This window comes from Phyllobates terribilis, unplaced genomic scaffold, assembly GCF_046119375.1.
Source record: "Phyllobates terribilis strain yellow unplaced genomic scaffold, ASM4611937v1 Scaffold_11__3_contigs__length_659146591, whole genome shotgun sequence".
NCBI classification, from domain to species: Eukaryota; Metazoa; Chordata; class Amphibia; order Anura; family Dendrobatidae; genus Phyllobates; species Phyllobates terribilis.
The window spans coordinates 415105574-415132643 of NW_027362771.1; the positions used below are offsets into that span (position 1 = coordinate 415105574).

Below are 27070 nucleotides of genomic sequence, written 5' to 3' on the forward strand. Positions count from 1 at the left end.
CATTTCGGCAATGCTATTGACCTCAATGAGGGATTTTGGAAATATACAGTATAATAATGTGCCAAATAATGTGCTGATTACTTTTGCACCCTTTGGCGGACAGTGTTAATAAATTAACAATTTTTATACATGTGACTCCTTCTTTTAATTTGTTGGAGCAAAGTTAATAGTGTCCTAAATTTAAACAGTGTATACTTAGATGAGACAGGTAGAAATTGTGCAAAATTTATCACCAATTTGGCACATCTTCATTACTATATTAAACACTTTGATCTTCCATACGCAGTGTCTTGGATGTCTGATAATGTAATCCAGAGGGTTCGATAAGTATCTGACGCGCCCCGTGGGCCGTGGGGTACTCGGTGCCGGGCCGGTCATTGCTAGGGGAGATGTCAAAGTGGAGGTGACCCGGTCCGTGACCCAGGGCGGTCAATCAAAGGGGAATATTTACAGGGGAATTAAAGTTTTTATATACAGTTCGTGACGCCTCCTGTGGTATGCGGCTATATGGAGCCGCCGCTGCGGTGCTGAACCTCTGGAGCTGGTGTGAATGCAGCAGAGTTGGTTTAGCTCTCCACAGGTAGAGCTTAGTTCCAGGGCAGTGTAAGTGTTGTAGATGTTGTGGATGATGCTGGGCAGTATGGCGCAAGTGATGGCGCAGATAATGATGATGGAGACAATAAGGTGCAGTCCTCAGGGTTTACTCACGGTTTCCTAGACTTCCAGTTACCAGTACTAGAGTAACTTCCCACGGTGTCCTGTGCTTACTCAGGGAGGGGTTCAGCAAACTCCCAGGTCTCTCCGGAGTACGTAACGGGACCCTCTTTTGTGTGTTCCTTTTGGCCGTCTCCCTGCACCTCACACCCAGTGTCTCAGGCCAGTGGCCGCGGACCTTGCCGGGCGACGTCTTTTCTGTCCCCTGGGTCCTCTATGGCCACCTTTCTGGTGATTAGATGTGGCTTTTGGCTGCAGTACCTGAAATACTGCAGCTTCCGGTTTCCTAGTTGAGGCTTAAAGAACTCTGCTAGTTTAGGGAGTGGTCCCCTCCGTGCGACCTGACCCCTCCACCTCCTGGTAGATTCGGGCGTACGGGTACCCCTGGGGTCGCTTCCACGTTCCTGGAGCCTTTCTACTGCTCCTCTCTCTCTCTCTCCAGTCTTGGACCTCGCTGGCTAGGCCCTCATCCAGAGCAGAGCTCCTACAGAGATCCTGCTCCCTCTACTTCTCCTCACAGACTGTCTACACTCCCAAGATGGCTTCTCTCTTTATATCACTTCCTTCAATGCTCCCCTGTACTTCTTCCTCCTCCCACACCCACTACATGGTTCCCCCTACTTTGGTTCTCCCCACTCCAGCCAGGGACAGGGCTCAGCAGGAAAGCAACGCATCTTGCCCTTCCTGCTGGTCTGGAGTAGTGTAGTGTTGGATGCAGGTGTTAGGGTCCCGGGCAGTACTCCTTCCTTACCTGAGAGCGAGATACCACACCTCTGGGTGAGATGCAGTACCTCTGTGGCGACTGAACCCGCAGGGGCGCCATATATCCAGTGTTGAGGTAAACCAAAGTCCAGGTATGTCCCCAACTAGATCACTAACCTGTGTGATCCTGAGGCGTGTACGGCTGTTGTAGAAGCGCCCTGCCCGGCGTCACTAAAACAAACAAACTAAAATCAAAAGAGCAAAACTCCAGTGCAATGTGATGTCAACCGCTATGGACAGAGGCGTGGATCAAAAAGGAAACCGTTCATCAAATGCGTTTCAAAGGAATCGTCCTTTAGGGATCATGACTCCTAAGGATCCAATCGATCAGCAGGCCTTAACAGTGAAATTGAACTTTTTGCTTTTATGGACTAAACAGTGATGGATATAAAGAAGCGCAATATTGGTCTTGTAATTATTTGGAGCAACGTTCACCCATTTAAGTCGATTGCATCCTTAGGATTCTTTTGAAACGCATTGGATAAACTTTTTCCTTTTTGCTCCACTGCTCTGTTTGAATCAAGTGATGTCACACTGTATGGACGTTTGGCTCTTGATTGCAGTTAGCCTGTTTTGGCACCTCTGGACGGGAAGCTTCTACTACAACCATATAAGCCTCAGGATCTACAAGCAGACTGGTGAACTAATTGTGGATATACTGAGGCCTTGTTTTACCGTAACATTGGATACATATCGAACCACCTGAATAACATTACTAACGCTGTATAGTATTTTGTACATTGGCTATCTATGACTGCTTTTGTACCATTTTTACATAGGTCTGTTATTGTATAACAGTGAGGTCTGTGGATTTTTTTTTTTATTTTTATCTAATTTATTAACTGATAATCTAACTTAAGTTCTCCATTTTTCTTTTAGGTCTTTTCCGAAAGAAGGCTTCACAAGTAAAACATTTTTCCAGAAACTATATTTCTTCTGCTACAAATAAGATTCCAATGAGTAGTTGAGTGAGGACTATAGTGATCTGTTGAGTGCTCTTGGAGGCTGGAGAAAGTCTTGTGGTGTAAAATAAAATTTGTGTGGGATGGGGGACCTTTTTGAATCTTTATGGAAATATTCCTGACTTGACATTTCTGCTATGATTGCTAGGCTGAAGCTCACAGCACGAGGGTTTTTACAGGTTTAGATTGAGGTTTTCCCTTTTAAGGTGATAGATCAGTGAAGGTTTTACCACTGTATTTCTAGAATTGGGGACCCCTAGTAAGGAGGATTAAGTGGTTGAGCATCCTCACTGACACTCTCGTAACAGCATGCTCAATTTGTTTTATATCTCCCATACCGTTGTACAGATTACAGAGTGCTTTATAAACTGAAAAATATATAGTATCTTCAATGTTATGAACATATTTTAAAATATTTGAAAATAGGTTGACAAATAGAAATGTAGGTAGAAAGTAGATTTATTTTATTATTTAAAAAACAGGCAAAACTGATGAAGGAATAAAAAATAAAATTAATTGGAACCAATTTTTTTTCAGAGTTTGGATGTAATTTCAAAACATCCATGGATACATCTTTCTATTATTCTGGTAAGTATAGTTTGAGGCAAACTGTATCATGTTTAACAGGTATTTCTTCACAGATGATGGTATTAATAATGACACTCATGCTTTCTGCAGCCATTGAAAGAAACAACTTGTATCGTCTTTCCCAGAGTATTCCCTTTACCCCTCTCCCTCCAGTAGGTAAGTGGACAATGTATCTTTGCCGAAATTGTTTTAAGGAGTAGAAAAAAAATACTTTTTCCTTTTGGATACAGTCCCACCCTCGTCCATGGCCTGCATCTGATATTACTGCTGAACCCTATGGACTGTTATGGGTATTTGTACTTACTATTTCTGCCTTATTACAGGAGAGCTGGTCACTGTGTATCGCCTGGAGGAGAGCTCTCCCACCATCCTAAATAACAGCATGTCCTCCTGGTCACATAATGGCTTCTATGCCGCAATAGAGGTTCTTAGTAAAGAAGAGATGGGAGGAGGCTTAAGAAAGGCTGTGAAAGTAGCATGTACCTGGTCTCATAATGACATCCTGAAGGCTGGGCACCTCTACATCATCAAATCCTTCCTTCCTGAGGTGATAGATACCTGGTCAAAGATTTACAATGCAGAAACAGTGCTCCAGCTATGCCTCAGAGTGAGTGTGGCAACTTTGTTACTCTACTAACAGCTCAGATTATCAAGTACTCTCTCTAAAGAGTCTATGGAGAGTGATGGATCAGTTGGACAAATTCATTTATATTTCACTTTTTTTAATCATTAAAGGGGTTCTCCGATACCTAAAATGCACTTTATAAATATCTATTTTTATTTATTTTTAAGCCCCAACCACTTTTGTAAGTATTTTAAAATGTTTGCTTTATTTTAAAATACCCGACTATTTTCCCTTTACAACTAATCTCCAGATGTGTTTTTTTACTTTATGTCCTGTGACGTATTGATGAGATGTCATCAATAGAATGGCCCTGCACTCACTTCTTTCTTCTAGCACCTCGCCTGGAACAGGACATCCTTAAGGACGGCACAGCGGTCATTCACCACAGCTTCCTTCATCACCGCCCTCTGATGACCACCCCTCAAACAAAGTGTCACAGGACATAAAGTAAAAAAAGCACATGTAAGAATAAGCCATGAAGGTAAAAGAGTAGGGTAGGTAAAGCAAATTGCAAAAGTTGTTAGCGGTTTAAAATAAATACTTATAAAGGGCCTCTATCAGACAACCCTTTTAGGACGATAATAAACTCATCTTTAGTTTGGCATTTCATAGGAAATCCAACAACAGAGAGCTGCTCAAAAACTACTTTATGCCTTCAATCAAATGAAACCAAAAACAATTGCGTACTCCCCACGGTAAGTTTTTGCGTAGTGTTGTTTGATGCATAGAAGTAACAAGTGGTATAGCAGTGAGCTCCTGCTGTAGTATTTAGTATGTAGTAGGAGTTTTCCAACTTTTAAAAATGTTTTAAATGTCTAAAAACATTAGAAAACAAAAAGTTAACTCTCCTCACTTTTTCTTCTTCCTGGCAATCCAGTGCTGATGCTGCTGTGATCACCTGTTTTTTGTTTACCAGTCGCCAGCATGTAACTGCTGCAGGCAATCAGTGGCTGCAGTGCTTATAGTGAGCATGTCATAAGGTCAAAAGTGGGCAGTTTTTGCTCTGGTCTTATTCATGCTGCTTCCCTGAGTATTCCTTTTTTTTTCTTCTTTAAAATCCACCATATGGTTCCAGAGATATGGGCCCTTTTATTTGGTGCAAATTTTTATGGTTTTTACAAGGGGGCATTGCTCACAGGGTAATAATTCAGAGCAGCCTAAAGGTATGCCCCCAAAGAATCTTGTTAGCCTTGCCCCCCTGTAAGGACCATAACTAAATAGCACCAAATAAGGGGTCCATATCTCTGGAATCATATGGTGGATTTTAAAGAAGAAAAAAACCTGAATACTCTCGGGAGCAGTGGGAATAAAATAAATCTTCTTTAAGTATGTTTCTTTAAGCTCCATCTTAGCACTGCAGCATGATAACTGTAGTACAGAACGTGACCACTGTGGCAACTGACTGGTGGTCACATGCCGACGGCTAGAAATAAAGACTGGAGGGATCACAGGAGTATTAGCCAGAAAAGTGGCTTTTAGGCCCCCCAATGACACTCAACACCTGGGGAAAATGCTCTGGTAGCTCCCCTCCAATGCCCCCATATTAGCACTGGATCGAAAGGGAATAGAAAAGATGAATAAGAATTCTTTAATATTTTATATTTATTTCTTTATTGGCAGATTTTTGGAAGTATTCCTCTTGTACTGTCACTCAGTTAGTCAGTGGTTTACAGTAGAAGAATACATGGCAGGAAGGTTTAGAAAATACAATAACAACACTGGTAGTGAAAGTGTACCATCTAACAAGCTGGAGAAGACAATGCTGGCCTTCAGTCACTGGACTTACGAATATACCAGAGGAGAATTTCTGGTTCTGGACTTGCAAGGTATTTAACTGCTCTGGGCAAAGTAGAGCTTGTAAAATCAGATATCAATATCCACTAGATACCTAAACACAATATCAGACATAGTCAGTGTATGCAAAAATCCTGATACATGTAAACACTTATACTTAGCTGTCACGTCAGTTCATTAATTAGAATTAATGAATTCATGTGATAGCTAAGTATAAGTGTTTGCATGTATCGGGATTTTTGCATACACTGACTATGTCTGATATTGTGTTCAGGCGTCTAGTGGATATTAATATCTGATTTTACTATCGACACCTTGTTTCTATTAGTATTTGTATATTGAATTTTTATATTTTCTTCTACAGTGGTGCACTGTAGAAGGTGCGTAGTATGGCTATATAGGACTGTTCTACGTACCTATTTAGGGTGTCAACCTACGCGGCTAGGTAGGGATTTTTTAGGACCTTTAGACATTTTTCTCTTATATATCCTTTTGACCAAATTGGGACCGAGCACCGTGTCTAAACATTTTCTACTTTGAGTATGAATGTATGATTTTAGAGTATAATTATTCAAAGTTATATTTTATAGGGGTTTCTTGTAGGGTCTTTTTTGACTTTCTGGTGGTTATATGTTGTATGCAAATATCAAAATACTGACCATCACTTCCAACCAGAGCTGGTGCATACTAAGAGTAGCCATCTCCTTATTTAACTAGCAAATAAAGTTGCACTCTGTAACGCTATAGCATGCAAACATGCGCTAAGTATCTTTTTGTCCTATTTTCTAGAGCAGTAATGCAATTCTAATTTCATATATTTCATGTTTACTTGCTATAGTGTTAGGCTAAGTGCCCACGATGCAGAAATGCTGCATATTTTTTACCCTTCTCCCTGGCAAGAAAAACGCATGCGGATTTTAAATGCGGTTTTCCCGCCAGGTAGAAGCGTTTGTGAAGCGTTTTTGCATGCATTTCCGCATGCGGGTTATCAAGCACTTTTCCAAGCGATTTTAGCATCACTTGGAAAAGTGCTTGACAACTTGTTCACACTATATAAATCCATTCAACCGGCATGGATTTATAGTAGTGTGACCAAGTTAGTTAAAAAAAAGAATAAGAATGGTGAAAAATAAAAAAAAAAAAGTTTATACTCACCTACCGATGTCTTCCCAGTGTTTTGTCTGCTCAGTCCGGTCTCTTGCACTGCTTGCGGGGGTGTGAAGGACCTGCGGTGACGTCATTGAGCCATGTGATGGGTCACATGACTCAGTGACGTCATGGCAGGTCCTTCACATCAATGCGAACATTGCAAGACACCGGACGGAGCAGACAAAACACCGGGAAGACATCGGTAGGTGAGTATAAACTTTATTTTTTATTTTAAATTCTTTTTTTACAGTTTCTATGGTACCCAGGTCTGGAAGAGAGTCTCCTCTCCTCCAGACTTGGGTACCATCCGCACATTGAACCGTGTGATATCCGCATGTGCAGATGCAGTGATGCGGATGTCACGCGGTCCAATGCAAGTCAATGGCGGCGATTACGCTGCGTGTCCGCAAAATGGGTGCCCACGTAGCGTTTTACAAGCGTTTATGCTGCGGAATTTCCGCAGCATAAACGCTTGGGAAACGCTTGGTAATCCACCCCCCATGGTCCCCAATGACAAGCCGCAATGTCAAGGCCCATGCTGCGGATTTTTCCGCAGCGTTTATGCTGCACTAAAAAATCCGCAGCATGTCCATTAATTTTGCGGACACGCAGCGTAATCGCCGCCATTGACTTGCATTGGACCGCGTGACATCCGCATCACTGCATTTGCACATGCGGATATCACACGGTTCAATGTGCGGATGGTACCCAAGTCTGGAGGAGAGGAGACTCTCATCCAGACCTGGGTACCATAGAAACTGTAAAAAAAGAATTTAAAATAAAAATTAAAGTTTATACTCACCTTCTGATGTCTTCCCGGTGTTTTGTCTGCTCCGTCCGGTGTCTTGCAATGTTCGCGATGATGTGAAGGACCTGCCATGATGTCACTGAGTCATGTGACCCATCACATGGCTCAATGACGTCACCGCAGGTCCTTCACACCCCCGCAAGCAGTGCAAGACACCGGACGAAGCAGACAAAACACCGGGAAGACATCAGAAGGTGAGTATAAACTTTAATTTTTTTATTTTTCACCATTCTAATTCTTTTTTTTAACTAACTTGGTCACACTACTATAAATCCATGCCGGTTGCATGGATTTATATAGTGTGAACAAGTTGTCAAGCACTTTTCCAAGTGATGCTAAAATCGCTTGGAAAAGAGCTTGATAACCCGCATGCAGAAATACATGCAAAAACGCTTGACAAACGCTTCTACCTGGCGGGAAAACCGCATTTAAAATCCGCATGCATTTTTCCTGCCAGGGAGAAGCGTAAAAAATATGCAGCATTTCTGCATCGTGGGCACTTAGCCTAATGGACATGCTGCGGATTTTTGAGCGCAGCATAAACGCTGCGGAAAAATGTGTAGTGAGAAGTCTGTTACTCTCCACCTGACCTTCATGTGTAATGCGAGGTTTGTTACTCTCCACCTGTCATCCATATGTAATGTGAGGTCTGTTACTCTCCACCTGCCATCCATGTGTAATGTGAGGTCTGTTACTCTTTACCTGCCCTCCATGTGTAATGCGAGGTTTGTTACTCTCCACCTGCCCTCCATGTGTAGTGCGAGGTCCGTTACTCTACACCTGCCATCCATGTGTAGTGTGAGGTTTGTTACTCTCCACCTGCTCTCCATTTGTAGTGTGAGGTCTGTTACTCTCCACCTGCCCTTCTTGTGTAATTCAAGGTCTGTTACTCTCCACCTGCTCTTCATGTGTAGTGTGAGGTCTGTTACTCTCCATCTGCCCTTCATGTGTAATGCGAGGTTTGTTACTCTCTACCTCCTCCCCATGTGTAGTGAGAAGTCTGTTACTCTCCACCTGACCTTCATGTGTAATGCGAGGTTTGTTACTCTCCACCTGCCATCCATATGTAATGTGAGGTCTGTTACTCTCCACCTGCCATCCATGTGTAATGTGAGGTCTTTTACTCTTTACCTGCCCTCCATGTGTAATGCGAGGTTTGTTACTCTCCACCTGCCATCCATGTGTAGTGTGAGGTCTGTTACTCTACACCTGCCATCCATATGTAATGTGAGGTCTGTTACTCTCCACCTGCCATCCATGTGTAGTGTGAGGTTTGTTACTCTCCACCTGCTCTCCATTTGTAGTGTGAGGTCTGTTACTCTCCACCTGCCCTTCATTTGTAGTGTGAGGTCTGTTACTCTCCACCTGCCCTTCATGTGTAATTCAAGGTCTGTTACTCTCCACTTGCTCTTCATGTGTAGTGTGAGGTCTGTTACTCTCCATCTGCCCTTCATGTGTAATGTGAGGTCTGTTACTCTTTACCTGCCCTCCATATGTAATGTGAGGTCTGTTACTCTTTACCTGCCCTCCATGTGTAATGTGAGGTCTGTTACTCTCCACCTGCCATCTATGTGTAATGTGAGGTCTGTTACTCTCCACCTCCCATCCATGTGTAATGTGAGGTCTGTTACTCTCCACCTGCCATCTATGTGTAATGTGAGGTCTGTTACTCTCCACCTGCCATCCATGTGTAATGTGAGATCTGTTACTCTCCACCTCCCATCTATGTGTAATGTGAGGTCTGTTACTCTCCACCTCCCATCTATGTGTAATGTGAGGTCTGTTACTCTCCACCTCCCATCCATGTGTAATGTGAGGTCTGTTACTCTCCACCTGCCATCTATGTGTAATGTGAGGTCTGTTACTCTCCACCTGCCATCTATGTGTAATGTAAGGTCTGTTACTCTCCACCAGCCATCTATGTGTAATGTGAGGTCTGTTACTCTCCACCTGCCATCTATGTGTAATGTGAGGTCTGTTACTCTCCACCTGCCATCTATGTGTAATGTGAGGTCTGTTACTCTCCACCTGCCATCTATGTGTAATGTAAGGTCTGTTACTCTCCACCTGCCATCTATGTGTAATGTGAGGTCTGTTACTCTCCACCTGCCATCTATGTGTAATGTGAGGTCTGTTACTCTCCACCTCCCATCCATGTGTAATGTGAGGTCTGTTACTCTCCACCTGCCATCTATGTGTAATGTGAGGTCTGTTACTCTCCACCTGCCATCCATGTGTATTGTGAGATCTGTTACTCTCCACCTCCCATCTATGTGTAATGTGAGGTCTGTTACTCTCCACCTCCCATCTATGTGTAATGTGAGGTCTGTTACTCTCCACCTCCCATCCATGTGTAGTGCGAGGTCTGTTACTCTCCATCTCCTCTCCATGTGTAATGTGAGGTCTGTTACTCTCCACCTGCCCTTCATTTGTAGTGTGAGGTCTGTTACTCTCCACCTGCCCTTCATGTGTAATTCAAGGTCTGTTACTCTCCACTTGCTCTTCATGTGTAGTGTGAGGTCTGTTACTCTCCATCTGCCCTTCATGTGTAATGTGAGGTCTGTTACTCTTTACCTGCCCTCCATGTGTAATGTGAGGTCTGTTACTCTTTACCTGCCCTCCATGTGTAATGTGAGGTCTGTTACTCTCCACCTGCCATCTATGTGTAATGTGAGGTCTGTTACTCTCCACCTCCCATCCATGTGTAGTGCGAGGTCTGTTACTCTCCATCTCCTCTCCATGTGTAATGTGAGGTCTATTACTCTCCACCTGCCGTTCATGTGTAATGCAAGGTCTGTTACTCTCCACCTGCCCTTCATGTGTAATGTAAGGTCTGTTACTCTCCACCTGCCCTTCATGTGTAGTGTGAGGTCTGTTACTCTACACCTGCCATCCATGTGTAGTGTGAGGTTTGTTACTCTCCACCTGCTCTCCATTTGTAGTGTGAGGTCTGTTACTCTCCACCTGCCCTTCTTGTGTAATTCAAGGTCTGTTACTCTCCACCTGCTCTTCATGTGTAGTGTGAGGTCTGTTACTCTCCATCTGCCCTTCATGTGTAATGCGAGGTTTGTTACTCTCTACCTCCTCCCCATGTGTAGTGAGAAGTCTGTTACTCTCCACCTGACCTTCATGTGTAATGCGAGGTTTGTTACTCTCCACCTGCCATCCATATGTAATGTGAGGTCTGTTACTCTCCACCTGTCATCCATATGTAATGTGAGGTCTGTTACTCTCCACCTGCCATCCATGTGTAATGTGAGGTCTGTTACTCTTTACCTGCCCTCCATGTGTAATGCGAGGTTTGTTACTCTCCACCTGCCATCCATGTGTAGTGTGAGGTCTGTTACTCTACACCTGCCATCCATGTGTAGTGTGAGGTCTGTTACTCTCCACCTGCCATCCATGTGTAGTGTGAGGTTTGTTACTCTCCACCTGCTCTCCATTTGTAGTGTGAGGTCTGTTACTCTCCACCTGCCCTTCATTTGTAGTGTGAGGTCTGTTACTCTCCACCTGCCCTTCATGTGTAATTCAAGGTCTGTTACTCTCCACTTGCTCTTCATGTGTAGTGTGAGGTCTGTTACTCTCCATCTGCCCTTCATGTGTAATGTGAGGTCTGTTACTCTTTACCTGCCCTCCATGTGTAATGTGAGGTCTGTTACTCTTTACCTGCCCTCCATGTGTAATGTGAGGTCTGTTACTCTCCACCTGCCATCTATGTGTAATGTGAGGTCTGTTACTCTCCACCTGCCATCCATGTGTAATGTGAGGTCTGTTACTCTCCACCTGCCATCTATGTGTAATGTGAGGTCTGTTACTCTCCACCTGCCATCTATGTGTAATGTGAGGTCTGTTACTCTCCACCTGCCATCCATGTGTAATGTGAGATCTGTTTCTCTCCACCTCCCATCTATGTGTAATGTGAGGTCTGTTACTCTCCACCTCCCATCTATGTGTAATGTGAGGTCTGTTACTCTCCACCTGCCATCTATGTGTAATGTAAGGTCTGTTACTCTCCACCTGTCATCTATGTGTAATGTGAGGTCTGTTACTCTCCACCTGCCATCTATGTGTAATGTGAGGTCTGTTACTCTCCACCTGCCATCTATGTGTAATGTAAGGTCTGTTACTCTCCACCTGCCATCTATGTGTAATGTGAGGTCTGTTACTCTCCACCTCCCATCCATGTGTGATGTGAGGTCTGTTACTCTCCACCTGCCATCTATGTGTAATGTGAGGTCTGTTACTCTCCACCTCCCATCCATGTGTAATGTGAGGTCTGTTACTCTCCACCTCCCATCCATGTGTAATGTGAGGTCTGTTACTCTCCACCTCCCATCTATGTGTAATGTGAGGTCTGTTACTCTCCACCTGCCCTTCATTTGTAGTGTGAGGTCTGTTACTCTCCACCTGCCCTTCATGTGTAATTCAAGGTCTGTTACTCTCCACTTGCTCTTCATGTGTAGTGTGAGGTCTGTTACTCTCCATCTGCCCTTCATGTGTAATGTGAGGTCTGTTACTCTTTTCCTTCCCCCCATGTGTAATGTGAGGTCTGTTACTCTTTACCTGCCCTCCATGTGTAATATGAGGTCTGTTACTCTCCACCTGCCATCTATGTGTAATGTAAGGTCTGTTACTCTCCACCAGCCATCTATGTGTAATGTGAGGTCTGTTACTCTCCACCTGCCATCTATGTGTAATGTGAGGTCTGTTACTCTCCACCTGCCATCTATGTGTAATGTGAGGTCTGTTACTCTCCACCTGCCATCTATGTGTAATGTACGGTCTGTTACTCTCCACCTGCCATCTATGTGTAATGTGAGGTCTGTTACTCTCCACCTGCCATCTATGTGTAATGTGAGGTCTGTTACTCTCCACCTCCCATCCATGTGTAATGTGAGGTCTGTTACTCTCCACCTGCCATCTATGTGTAATGTGAGGTCTGTTACTCTCCACCTGCCATCCATGTGTATTGTGAGATCTGTTACTCTCCACCTCCCATCTATGTGTAATGTGAGGTCTGTTACTCTCCACCTCCCATCTATGTGTAATGTGAGGTCTGTTACTCTCCACCTCCCATCCATGTGTAGTGCGAGGTCTGTTACTCTCCATCTCCTCTCCATGTGTAATGTGAGGTCTGTTACTCTCCACCTGCCCTTCATTTGTAGTGTGAGGTCTGTTACTCTCCACCTGCCCTTCATGTGTAATTCAAGGTCTGTTACTCTCCACTTGCTCTTCATGTGTAGTGTGAGGTCTGTTACTCTCCATCTGCCCTTCATGTGTAATGTGAGGTCTGTTACTCTTTACCTGCCCTCCATGTGTAATGTGAGGTCTGTTACTCTTTACCTGCCCTCCATGTGTAATGTGAGGTCTGTTACTCTCCACCTGCCATCTATGTGTAATGTGAGGTCTGTTACTCTCCACCTCCCATCCATGTGTAGTGCGAGGTCTGTTACTCTCCATCTCCTCTCCATGTGTAATGTGAGGTCTATTACTCTCCACCTGCCGTTCATGTGTAATGCAAGGTCTGTTACTCTCCACCTGCCCTTCATGTGTAATGTAAGGTCTGTTACTCTCCACCTGCCCTTCATGTGTAGTGTGAGGTCTGTTACTCTACACCTGCCATCCATGTGTAGTGTGAGGTTTGTTACTCTCCACCTGCTCTCCATTTGTAGTGTGAGGTCTGTTACTCTCCACCTGCCCTTCTTGTGTAATTCAAGGTCTGTTACTCTCCACCTGCTCTTCATGTGTAGTGTGAGGTCTGTTACTCTCCATCTGCCCTTCATGTGTAATGCGAGGTTTGTTACTCTCTACCTCCTCCCCATGTGTAGTGAGAAGTCTGTTACTCTCCACCTGACCTTCATGTGTAATGCGAGGTTTGTTACTCTCCACCTGCCATCCATATGTAATGTGAGGTCTGTTACTCTCCACCTGTCATCCATATGTAATGTGAGGTCTGTTACTCTCCACCTGCCATCCATGTGTAATGTGAGGTCTGTTACTCTTTACCTGCCCTCCATGTGTAATGCGAGGTTTGTTACTCTCCACCTGCCATCCATGTGTAGTGTGAGGTCTGTTACTCTACACCTGCCATCCATGTGTAGTGTGAGGTCTGTTACTCTCCACCTGCCATCCATGTGTAGTGTGAGGTTTGTTACTCTCCACCTGCTCTCCATTTGTAGTGTGAGGTCTGTTACTCTCCACCTGCCCTTCATTTGTAGTGTGAGGTCTGTTACTCTCCACCTGCCCTTCATGTGTAATTCAAGGTCTGTTACTCTCCACTTGCTCTTCATGTGTAGTGTGAGGTCTGTTACTCTCCATCTGCCCTTCATGTGTAATGTGAGGTCTGTTACTCTTTACCTGCCCTCCATGTGTAATGTGAGGTCTGTTACTCTTTACCTGCCCTCCATGTGTAATGTGAGGTCTGTTACTCTCCACCTGCCATCTATGTGTAATGTGAGGTCTGTTACTCTCCACCTGCCATCCATGTGTAATGTGAGGTCTGTTACTCTCCACCTGCCATCTATGTGTAATGTGAGGTCTGTTACTCTCCACCTGCCATCTATGTGTAATGTGAGGTCTGTTACTCTCCACCTGCCATCCATGTGTAATGTGAGATCTGTTTCTCTCCACCTCCCATCTATGTGTAATGTGAGGTCTGTTACTCTCCACCTCCCATCTATGTGTAATGTGAGGTCTGTTACTCTCCACCTGCCATCTATGTGTAATGTAAGGTCTGTTACTCTCCACCTGTCATCTATGTGTAATGTGAGGTCTGTTACTCTCCACCTGCCATCTATGTGTAATGTGAGGTCTGTTACTCTCCACCTGCCATCTATGTGTAATGTAAGGTCTGTTACTCTCCACCTGCCATCTATGTGTAATGTGAGGTCTGTTACTCTCCACCTCCCATCCATGTGTGATGTGAGGTCTGTTACTCTCCACCTGCCATCTATGTGTAATGTGAGGTCTGTTACTCTCCACCTCCCATCCATGTGTAATGTGAGGTCTGTTACTCTCCACCTCCCATCCATGTGTAATGTGAGGTCTGTTACTCTCCACCTCCCATCTATGTGTAATGTGAGGTCTGTTACTCTCCACCTGCCCTTCATTTGTAGTGTGAGGTCTGTTACTCTCCACCTGCCCTTCATGTGTAATTCAAGGTCTGTTACTCTCCACTTGCTCTTCATGTGTAGTGTGAGGTCTGTTACTCTCCATCTGCCCTTCATGTGTAATGTGAGGTCTGTTACTCTTTTCCTTCCCCCCATGTGTAATGTGAGGTCTGTTACTCTTTACCTGCCCTCCATGTGTAATATGAGGTCTGTTACTCTCCACCTGCCATCTATGTGTAATGTGAGGTCTGTTACTCTCCACCTGCCATCCATGTGTAATGTGAGATCTGTTACTCTCCACCTCCCATCTATGTGTAATGTGAGGTCTGTTACTCTCCACCTCCCATCTATGTGTAATGTGAGGTCTGTTACTCTCCACCTCCCATCCATGTGTAATGTGAGGTCTGTTACTCTCCACCTGCCATCTATGTGTAATGTGAGGTCTGTTACTCTCCACCTGCCATCTATGTGTAATGTAAGGTCTGTTACTCTCCACCTGCCATCTATGTGTAATGTGAGGTCTGTTACTCTCCACCTGCCATCTATGTGTAATGTGAGGTGTGTTACTCTCCACCTGCCATCTATGTGTAATGTGAGGTGTGTTACTCTCCACCTGCCATCTATGTGTAATGTGAGGTCTGTTACTCTCCACCTGCCATCTATGTGTAATGTAAGGTCTGTTACTCTCCACCTGCCATCTATGTGTAATGTGAGGTCTGTTACTCTCCACCTGCCATCTATGTGTAATGTGAGGTCTGTTACTCTCCACCTGCCATCTATGTGTAATGTGAGGTCTGTTACTCTCCACATGCCATCCATGTGTAATGTGAGGTCTGTTACTCTCCACCTGCCATCTATGTGTAATGTGAGGTCTGTTACTCTCCACCTCCCATCCATGTGTAATGTGAGATCTGTTACTCTCCACCTCCCATCCATGTGTAATGTGAGGTCTGTTACTCTCCACCTCCCATCTATGTGTAATGTGAGGTCTGTTACTCTCCACCTGCCATCCATGTGTAATGTGAGGTCTGTTACTCTCCACCTGCCATCTATGTGTAATGTGAGGTCTGTTACTCTCCACCTGCCATCTATGTGTAATGTGAGGTCTGTTACTCTCCACCTGCCATCTATGTGTAATGTGAGGTCTGTTACTCTCCACCTGCCATCTATGTGTAATATGAGGTCTGTTACTCTCCACCTCCCATCCATGTGTAATGTGAGGTCTGTTACTCTCCACCTGCCATCTATGTGTAATGTAAGGTCTGTTACTCTCCACCTGCCATCTATGTGTAATGTGAGGTCTGTTACTCTCCACCTCCCATCCATGTGTAATGTGAGGTCTGTTACTCTCCACCTGCCATCTATGTGTAATGTGAGGTCTGTTACTCTCCACCTGCCATCTATGTGTAATGTGAGGTCTGTTACTCTCCACCTGCCATCTATGTGTAATGTGAGGTCTGTTACTCTCCACCTGCCATCCATGTGTAATGTGAGGTCTGTTACTCTCCACCTGCCATCTATGTGTAATGTGACGTCTGTTACTCTCCACCTCCCATCCATGTGTAATGTGAGGTCTGTTACTCTCCACCTGCCATCCATGTGTAATGTGAGGTCTGTTACTCTCCACCTGCCATCTATGTGTAATGTGAGGTCTGTTACTCTCCACCTGCCATCTATGTGTAATGTGAGGTCTGTTACTCTCCACCTGCCATCTATGTGTAATGTGAGGTCTGTTACTCTCCACCTCCCATCCATGTGTAATGTGAGGTCTGTTACTCTCCACCTGCCATCTATGTGTAATGTAAGGTCTGTTACTCTCCACCTGCCATCTATGTGTAATGTGAGGTCTGTTACTCTCCACCTCCCATCCATGTGTAATGTGAGGTGTGTTACTCTCCACCTGCCATCTATGTGTAATGTGAGGTCTGTTACTCTCCACCTGCCATCTATGTGTAATGTGAGGTCTGTTACTCTCCACCTGCCATCTATGTGTAATGTGAGGTCTGTTACTCTCCACCTGCCATCCATGTGTAATGTGAGGTCTGTTACTCTCCACCTGCCATCCATGTGTAATGTGAGGTCTGTTACTCTCCACCTGCCATCTATGTGTAATGTGAGGTCTGTTACTCTCCACCTGCCATCTATGTGTAATGTGAGGTCTGTTACTCTCCACCTGCCATCTATGTGTAATGTGAGGTCTGTTACTCTCCACCTCCCATCCATGTGTAATGTGAGGTCTGTTACTCTCCACCTGCCATCTATGTGTAATGTAAGGTCTGTTACTCTCCACCTGCCATCTATGTGTAATGTAAGGTCTGTTACTCTCCACCTGCCATCTATGTGTAATGTGAGGTCTGTTACTCTCCACCTCCCATCCATGTGTAATGTGAGGTCTGTTACTCTCCACCTGCCATCTATGTGTAATGTGAGGTCTGTTACTCTCCACCTGCCATCTATGTGTAATGTGAGGTCTGTTACTCTCCACCTGCCATCTATGTGTAATGTGAGGTCTGTTACTCTCCACCTGCCATCCATGTGTAGTGTGAGGTCTGTTACTCTCCACCTGCCATCCATGTGTAGTGTGAGGTCTGTTACTCTCCACCTGCCATCCATGTGTAATGTGATGTCTGTTACTCTCCACCTGCCATCCATGTGTAATGTGAGGTCTGTTACTCTCCACCTGTCATCTATGTGTAATGTGAGGTCTGTTACTCTCCACCTGCCATCTATGTGTAATGTGAGGTCTGTTACTCTCCACCTGCCATCTATGTGTAATGTGAGGTCTGTTACTCTCCACCTGCCATCTATGTGTAATGTGAGGTCTGTTACTCTCCACCTGCCATCCATGTGTAATGTGAGGTCTGTTACTCTCCACCTCCCATCCATGTGTAATGTGAGGTCTGTTACTCTCCACCTGCCATCTATGTGTAATGTGAGGTCTGTTACTCTCCACCTGCCATCTATGTGTAATGTGAGGTCTGTTACTCTCCACCTGCCATCTATGTGTAATGTGAGGTCTGTTACTCTCCACCTCCCATCCATGTGTAATGTGAGGTCTGTTACTCTCCACCTGCCATCTATGTGTAATGTGAGGTCTGTTACTCTCCACCTGCCATCTATGTGTAATGTGAGGTCTGTTACTCTCCACCTCCCATCCATGTGTAATGTGAGGTCTGTTACTCTCCACCTGCCATCTATGTGTAATGTGAGGTCTGTTACTCTCCACCTGCCATCTATGTGTAATGTGAGGTCTGTTACTCTCCACCTGCCATCCATGTGTAATGTGAGGTCTGTTACTCTCCACCTCCCATCTATGTGTAATGTGATGTCTGTTACTCTCCACCTGCCATCCATGTGTAATGTGAGGTCTGTTACTCTCCACCTGCCATCTATGTGTAATGTGAGGTCTGTTACTCTCCACCTGCCATCCATGTGTAATGTGAGGTCTGTTACTCTCCACCTGCCTTTCTGGCCTGCATGCTGGAAACAAAATTCTGCAGCTACAAAGACTCATCTCTGATCCCTGCACTGTGAGCCCTTACACTGACTTCTATTATTCCTTTTTTTTAAACTGCGGGACCCTATAAACAGGATGGTAGCTGAATCTCACAGGGTGACCAGATAATATAGGGTTAAAACAGGGTGACTGTAAAACTGGGTGAGTTGATATGCCTGCCACCTGCCAGGGCCTTAAAAATAACATGCTATTGAATATATGCAGTAACATACATCTTTGTGTTGACATCACCTATCGTTCATCTTAATCTGCGTGGTTATCAGGTTACTTTACTTACCTGTAACATATCAACATTTTCCAACCATTAGCTATCTTCACTAAGTGACAATTAAGCCGTTAGAGAATAAAGGTTACTGATATATGTCACGCGAGGGATCTGTGTTAGGAAAGCTAACATACATATTATCCTGTATTCATATTCCATTGTTTCCTTAAGGTGTTGGTGAAAATCTGACAGATCCATCCGTTATTAAAGCAGGGGAGCACAGGTGAGACTTGGCTATATATAATAGAAATGTCTGCAGCATGTTACATAACATGTTCTAATAGGAATGTTAAAAATCCCACACAAGACTGGAATTACCAGTCCTACGACCCTGAAATATGCGTCATATGTGAACATTAAGGTGTAGACAAAATGTGCAAAATTGATCTTGTACTCTTTTCTTAAGCCACATTCTTACATTGCTGCTTCTCCTACTCCATAATAGGATGTAATATAAAATCTATTGCAGGTTAACCCATTACTGTTTAAGACTATGTGCACACAGTGCGTTTTTTGGTGCGTTTATGCATTTTTTCCACGCGGAAGTGAGCCAAAAACACATTGCATACCTTATCCCATGACTTCATATGACATTTTGCAAGTTCTGTGCACATGATCAGGAATTTTACTGACCGGATTTCATGTGCATAAAAAAACGCAGCATGTCCATTCTTTGTGCGTTTCCGCATGCGTTTTTTCCTATACAATGCATTGAAAAAAAACGCATGGCAAATCCGCAGGCAAAAACACATCAAAACCGCATGTTTTCCACAGCATTTTTGCTGCCAAGAGGTGCAGAAACGCTGCAGAAATTTCTGCACGCAATTCCTGAACGTGCGCACATAGCATTATTAGACTAACAGGGGACTTTTAAAACTGTCTAAAATAAAAACTGTCTTTGATGTCCATAGCAACCAATTTCAGGAAAATATGCAGACTCCTTTCCCTAATCTCAGAAAACACTTTAAAGGACAGTACACTTCACTTATTCCAATAGGTTACAGGTCTTAGGATTTAGGTACCTATAGCTAGAATCAATGGAAGCTGCAGAGTTCAATCATATCTTTACAGGAGTGCGCCTGTTTCTGACTCTGTCAGTAGCTTCCATCTGAATCTAGGGCTTCCATACCATTGATGGAGCCGCTGACATCAATTAGGCAAATAGATTCAGAACATGGAACTTTGGACTTTATTTGACCTTCTTTATGGTGGTGTCCATCATTTTAGCTGGACACAATAGCATGATCGACTTATGTTATGGTTTCTGGTCTAAAAGATGGACACTGGTGGAAAGAAGAACAACAGCATCCAATGTTTAATTTTTTTGGACTGTTTAGTTTTATGTTTTGTGTTCTGCTTGCTAATAGGAGTCATAAAGCTCAGTCAGGTGCACGTCTGAATCCTACTTTCTGCTGATTCAAATAGAAGCCTCCAATGGAGTCATGAACAGGGGCAAAAGAGTCATCTGAATCCAACCTGAAGAGAAACATGAAAGAATGCAAAGCTTGCCTACAATGTTCATTAAAACTCAATGATAATAAAGGTCACAAATTCCCTGTATCATGTTTTACATATTTCTTCTTTTTCCCAGGTCACAAGATATGATATTTGGACCAGCCAACCTGGGGGATGATGCCATTAACAACTTCTGTACGAAACATCAATGCAACACATGCTGCAGAAATCTGAAACTACCTGGTAAGAAGAGACTATGGGGCTGATTTACTAAACTTCATGCAGCAATAATCTGTCTTAGGCCACGGCCCCACTATTAGTTTTTGGTCAGTATTCGGTCAGTATTTTTTCTCAGGGGTGGGAGCCAAAACCAGGTGAGGATCAATCAGAGAAAAGGTATAATAGAAACAAGTCACCAATTCTGCATTTATCACCCACTCCTGGTTTTGATCCCCACTCCTGAGAAAAAATACTGACCGAATACTGATAGTGGGGCCATGGCCAAAATCTGAACAACTGTCTTTTCATGGTTTGCACCACACACAACGTACTTTAGATGTGTTCTAGACACATTTACCATATCTTCAAAAAGGTTGATGGTCCACCAGAAAATGGGTGGAGAAAGGACGTTGCCTAAATCACAATCCTATGTACCAAAATTGAGCAGAAATTTGATGAAACTTTGTGGAGCAAAGTAAACCAACTAAAATTGGTATAAACTTAGACTAGACAGTATATAGATGCACCAGCCAGCAGAAGATACTTTCATAAATTTGGCACATATAAAAATTGTCAAGTCTAAAGCTGCACTGTCAAAAAATTAGATTCCTTTTGTAAATCAGTGTCAGAGTTTTTATATATTTTTTTCATAATGCAAAGTTAAAAGATAGATGATGTAAAATTTAAACTTCCGACCTCCATTGTGATTCTGAGCGAAAGATGGTTGTTAAAGAATAAGTGAAATTAAATCCTTGAGTAAGTTTAGACTTTAAAGGGATATCCAGCAATTTAACATTGATGGCCTACTAACAAGTGATCATGAGCTAACATTGGACCAGATTATCCAAATGAATGGAAACATTGCATACAATCTATTAGCATTTGTTGTTTACATATGTACGTAGATAGTTACTTATACCTACAACTATTAGGTACAACTTTTCCCCTGTTAGGATGTGGGAAAAACATTCTCTAACAATATCCTATAAATTGAAGGGAATTTGTAATCAAGTTTTTGCCATCTAATCTGAGAGCAGCATAATGTACAGGTAGAGACCCTGATTCCATTAATGTGTCCCTTACTCAGCTGCTTGTGGTGGTATTGCTAGAATCACTATTTTATGAGCAGATTATCATTACTAGGACTTGTAAACCTGCTGTCATGTAGTCCTCCATATTCATTAGCTCTGTATAACCCCGCCGCAACAATGATTAGCAGCTTTCTGCCTATGCACAGTGTACACAAAGTTGTTATACAGAGCTCAGCATTCAGAGAACTTCTATATACGCAGCAGATAAAACTGTGATTTTATCAAAACTGCAGCAAGTAGCCTAGAAATTTATACATTGCTGGGATCATGTTCTCGTTCCCTATATATGAGATAGCAGAAACCCGATGACTGATTTCCCTTTAAGTGCTATACAGTGGTGGCCAAAAGAATTGGCACCCCTGCAATTCTGTCAGATAATACTCAGTTTCTTCCTGAAAATGATTGCAATCACAAATTCTTTGGTATTATTATCTTCATTTAATTTGCTTGCAAGGAAAAAACACAAAAGAGAATGAAGCAAAAATCAAATCATTGATCATTTCACACAAAACTCCAAAAATGGGCCAGACAAAAGTACTGGCACCCTCAGCCTAATACTTGGTTGCACAACCTTTAGCCAAAATAACTGCGAAAAACCGCTTCCGGTAACCATCAATGAGTTTCTTACAATGCTCTGCTGGAATTGTAGACCATTCTTCTTTGGCAAACTGCTCCAGGTCCCTGATATTTGAAGGGTGCCTTCTCCAAACTGCCATTTTGAGATCTCTCCACAGGTGTTCTATGGGATTCAGGTCTGGACTCATTGCTGGCCACCTTAGAAGTCTCCAGTGCTTTCTCTCAAACCATTTTATAGTGCTTTTGGAAGTGTGTTTTGGGTCATTGTCCTGCTGGAAGACCCATGACCTCTGAGGGAGACCCAGCTTTCTCACACTGGGCCCTACATTATGCTGAAAAATTTGTTGGTAGTCTTCGGACTTCATAATGCCATGCACACGGTCACGCAGTCCAGTGCCAGAGGCAGCAAAGCAACCCCAAAACATCAGGGAACCTCCGCCATGTTTGACTGTAGGGACCGTGTTCTTTTCTTTGAATGCCTCTTTTTTTTCCTGTACACTCTATGTTGATGCTTTTTCCCAAAAAGCTCTACTTTTGTCTCATCTGACCAGAGAACATTCTTCCAAAACGTTTTAGGCTTTCTCAGGTAAGTTTTGGCAACCTCCAGCCTGCCTTTTTTTTGTCTCGGGGTAAGAAGTGGGGTCTTCCTGGGTATCCTACCATACAGTCCCTTTTCATTCAGACGCCGACGGATAGTACGGGTTGACACTGTTGTACCCTCGGACTGCAGGGCAGCTTGAACTTATTTGGATGTTAGTCGAGGTTCTTTATCCACCATCCGCACAATCTTGCGTTGAAATCTCTCGTCAATTTTTCTTTTCCGTCCACATCTAGGGAGGTTAGCCACAGTGCCATGGGCTTTAAACTTCTTGATGACACTGCGCACGGAAGACACAGGAACATTCAGGTCTTTGGAGATGGACTTGTAGCCTTGAGATTGCTAATGCTTCCTCACAATTTGGTTTCTCAAGTCCTCAGACAGTTCTTTGGTCTTCTTTCTTTTCTCCATGCTCAATGTGGTACACACAAGGACACAGGACAGAGGTTGAGTCAACTTTAATCCATGTTAACTGGCTGCAAGTGTGATTTAGTTATTGCCAACACCTGTTAGGTGCCACAGGTAAGTTACAGGTGCTGTTAATTACACGAATTAGAGAAGCATCACATGATTTTTCAAACAGTACCAATACTTTTGTCCACCCCCTTTTTTAGGTTTGGTGTGGCACTATATCCAATTTGGCTTTAGGACAATTATTTTTGTGTTTTTTCATTGAAGACAAATTAAATGAAGATAATAATACCAAAGAATTTGTGATTGCAATCATTTTCAGGAAGAAACTGAGTATTATCTGACAGAATTGCAGGGGTGCCAATACTTTTGGCCACCACTGTATATACTTATAATAGAGGAAATGTATATATGTGTTGAATACTGTATGTTATTACACTTTTCAGCTAATTTTTGCTCTGTGTTGTCACAGAAATGAAAAGAAATGAGTACATTACAGATGCTGCTTTGCTCCGAAGGAAATCTCAAGTCTCTGATGAAAGTTGTGGGACTGAAGCTAAAGTGACTGACTGATCACGGCTGGCTGTTTACCTCGCCTGGAGTACACTCCTAGTTACAAGTCCCATTATCACGGACAGTATTTTGCTGTGTCACAGTGACAATCTGCACGCACAAATGTTACATGTTGTATTTCGCATCTACTTCTAATCCAGTATATTAGAGGTTGTTTACATTGTATGCAGAAAGAAAGCATGCGAGTTTAGTGATGTCCATGCTAAGTGAGCTCACAAGAATCATCACCAGCTACGTTTTTTCAGTTCATAGTGGCGTCTTGATTTTGAGATATATAAGACAGGTACAACTGGGTGGTTACATCCTTCTGGAGGTTTACATTGTGTTTTATATGGGTACATCAAAAAGACTGGAATTATTTTTTTCTTGGTTATTCAGTTATACATAACAGCTAAGAACAAAACTATAAATGTCTCTTTAGAGTTTACTATATTAAAAGAGTTTTCTTTGATTCATAAAAATTAAGCTAAAAATAATAAATATCGTAAAATATCAAACTAACTGTAACTTACTGGAGACATACCCTGCCGTTCCAGCACTGGTCTTGTCATACTTCCTGCAGCGGTCACGTGTCCTCTACCCCTGTGACTGCTGCAGCCAATCACTGGCCTCAGCAGTCTCATACTGAACTCTGCTGAGACCTGTGATTGGCTTCAGGGGTCACACTAGTAAATAGGATATGATTGCTGCAAGAGATTAGTGAGAGGCTCCACAGTGGGACTGGGGTGGCTGGGATTTATCAGGTGAGTCATGGTTCTTTTTGTTTTGTTTGTTTTTTTCCAGCAATTTACTACCCTAAACCCCCCTACTACCCCCTTAGCCTATTTTTCCCAATCCTGGAAAACCCCATTAAACAAATCAAAAATACTAAAGTAAGTTGGTTAATAATCTACATTAAACCAGCATATGTATTCCCGTCATATCTACTCACTTATTCTAACCAGTACAACCAGTTTGTGAGTCAAGCCCATCAATAGTGCTAACCAAGTAACTAAACTGCTTGCGTCATATATGCAGTACAACAGACAATAATTACGGAGCTCAGTACAGGGAGGATATAAACAAAGCAAATTGTATCTGATGACTATTGTGATGATGTTTCAATCTATAAAGGCATATCACAAAGATTTCACTATTTTATAGTATAATATAATCACCAAGAATTCCTTAATAACACTTCAACTGCTCCAGAACCTCTTCTTGAAGAGAAAGGAGTTTCGGGTTTACTGTTTATTAAAGGGGATATCCAGTTATGCAGAATTGTTTCGGCAGCTTGCCTATTCCTAGTTGTGTGTAATGTGCACACTGTTAGGATTCTGCTATTTGTACTCACCTGCCGCTCCTCACAAGACTGCTCATATGTGATTTGGATACTCGTGGTGATGTGCCAACTAGAACATCAGCCGCGTCTCTCAGGACTCTAGTTGGCACACTAATTCATCTGTGCAAATCACATCAGAGCTGAATCCTAACAATGTGTACTTTACACGCAGCTAGGTTTTGGCAAACTGCATCATTTGCTGAAAAATTCTTCATGGCTAGACAACCCCTGTGGCACAATAAATCAGTGCCAAAATACTTCTGTAGAAAAAGATGCAGCAACACTCATCTCTGCATCATTATCAGGTGCTGCTATTTATACATGATTTACAGGGATGTTAATGGAGACTTTTCATTGATGTGAATTCTATAGTTTTATATACTGTACATAAACTATACTATTGGTGTATTACATCGGATATTAAAAGCTTTATAACAAGGCTTACATTTTTTTGGCTAGTAAAATGTAGAAAATTGCAGGGCCATTGAGTCACAGCACAAACATACATTTTGTTGTGCTAGAAATGAAATGCTTGTCATGGGTTATCTAAAAGGGAACCTTTTAATATGTTTTACATGAGTGAATGACAGTCTGCTATATTGTGTGTTAATAGAGTTCTACAAGTCCCTGTTTAAATTGTCAGCTTAAAAGGGAATCTGTCAGCAGTTTTTTTTTCTATTTAATCTGAGAGCAGCATAATGTAGGGGCAGACAGTTTGATTTCAGTGATGTGTCACTTATTAGGTTGTATGCTGTGGTTTCAATACAATCAGTGTTTTATCAGCAGAAGATTATCACTGCAGGACTAGGTGTTACATTCCATATAGCCAGGCTAATCTGTATAACCCCGCCCTCATCACTCATGCACAGTGTAAACAGGAAGCAGCCAATCAGAGGTGTGGGTGGAGTTATACACAGCTTAGCATTGTGATCACAGCTACATCTACTGCAGAAATAACAGGGATTCTATAAAAACTACAGCAAGCAGCCCAGTTAGTGACACATCATTGGAATCAGGCTCTCTTTCCCTACGTTATGATGTTCTCGGATTACATAGCAAAAACCTGCTGACAGTTTCCCTTTAATATGTTGAACAAAAGCACTTATGCTGCCATGTGCAACTCTAACCAGCCATCTGGGCCATGCATGCTTGACAACAGTATTTAATTAACAAGGGTTGTATCTGCTAAATTGTGACAACTCTAGCAAATTTGGGACTACTAAGAAGTATGCAAGAAAATTCTGAGGTGTCTCAAGCCAAAAAGGGGTGGACTTTATGTAATCCCCACCTTGAGTTTTAGTGGCATTCCAAGGTAGGACTGAGGGCAAGTCTTAAAGAGGTTGTCCACTACTTTTTCACTGACGCCCTATCCTTAGGATAGGTCATCAATGTCTGATCGGTCGGGGTCCGACACCCTGCACCCCCGCCGATTAGCTGTTTTGGGTGGCGGGTACTGCACGTCCGCCTCCTATTCAAATCAATAGGACGTTGGACCCCGACAGACATTGATGACCTATCCTAAAGATCCTACAGCAATTTGATAAGTATGTCCTCACTGCTAGCACACCTTCTGGTAGAGTGGGTGTGCAAGTAGTGAGGAGACGGTAACTAGGCCCTGATGACTGGTAGGAAAGCTGTGCAGCCGTTTTATAAAGATGACAAATGAAACAAGCTTCTAAAGAACTGTGTTACATATAATATATTAGTATGTCTGTGGATTAAGCTCGTAAACCTTAGTGACATGTTCCCTAATATAACATCATTATCCCCATGGAATCTTCTTGCCACTGGAGATCCCAGCAGGAGCATCTATTTTTTATTTCTGATCAAATAATTGTATGAATACATATAGATACTAGATTTTGTAATAAGGGGGGTGTTCTTTTTATTTCTCTTACATTTTTCAATGTATTTGACTTGCAGATTACCTTTGTCTGCTCACTGCATTGTCATGTAAAATCATTGTTTACAAGCATGTGAATTATATGCATTCGTCTTACAGATGAAAAACAGTACTGTAATATACAGGTGATATGTATTATCATGAAACACTTGAATTTGTGTCGAAAAGCAAAAAACAAGAGATCATTATATTTCAAGTAAGACAACTTGTGTAATTTTGTTTTCTATTGTTCATGGTCATTTTTGTACTTAATAAAAGACATTTTTTGCAAAATCTATATTCTTTATAAACTCTGCTATATACTACTGTATGTATTGCCTGTTTTCCTCTTTTACAGGGATATATTGTGTGCAAATGTAGCACCCTGAGGATTCGGCTGCTACAGGAGTATTGCACCTCAACCCAGAGGTGTGATATTCCACTCCCGGGTAAGGATGGAGTGTGGAACTGAGCTAGTAGGCTGCATGCACTACACACATCCCATTTCCGGGGAACAGACCGATGGTATTCCCACTAGAGAAATGTGCAGGTACGACAGTGTCTGTTCCTGGCTGGAGTGGGAGGGGGCTGGAACATCCCAGTAGTGTAGGGGCAGATAGGGGGAGCAGCCTGGGTAAAGCTAGGAGCTCA

General features: G+C 43.0%; 1 protein-coding gene across 1 annotated transcript; it reads left to right on the top strand.

Moving 5' to 3' along the window:
• Positions 1-1708: 1708 nt before the first annotated feature.
• LOC141167291 (transient receptor potential cation channel subfamily M member 7-like) lies at positions 1709-20014 on the top strand. Its single transcript, XM_073654721.1, has 10 exons — positions 1709-1819; positions 2256-2265; positions 2356-2436; positions 2976-3026; positions 3117-3182; positions 3350-3633; positions 4264-4346; positions 5272-5477; positions 18465-18516; positions 19885-20014. Exons 1-10 carry the CDS (start codon positions 1709-1711, stop codon positions 20012-20014), a joined length of 1074 nt encoding a protein of 357 aa, XP_073510822.1.
• Positions 20015-27070: the final 7056 nt, after the last annotated feature.

Excerpts from the sequence above, each read along its gene's own strand:
- LOC141167291 (XM_073654721.1), top strand. The coding sequence starts at position 1,709 with ATGGACAGAGGCGTGGATCAAAAAGGAAACCGTTCATCAAATGCGTTT. Across the intron at positions 3,634-4,263 it reads TGCTCCAGCTATGCCTCAGA|GAAATCCAACAACAGAGAGC; the intron begins GTGAGTGTGGCA and ends GGCATTTCATAG. Across the intron at positions 5,478-18,464 it reads TCTGGTTCTGGACTTGCAAG|GTGTTGGTGAAAATCTGACA; the intron begins GTATTTAACTGC and ends TGTTTCCTTAAG.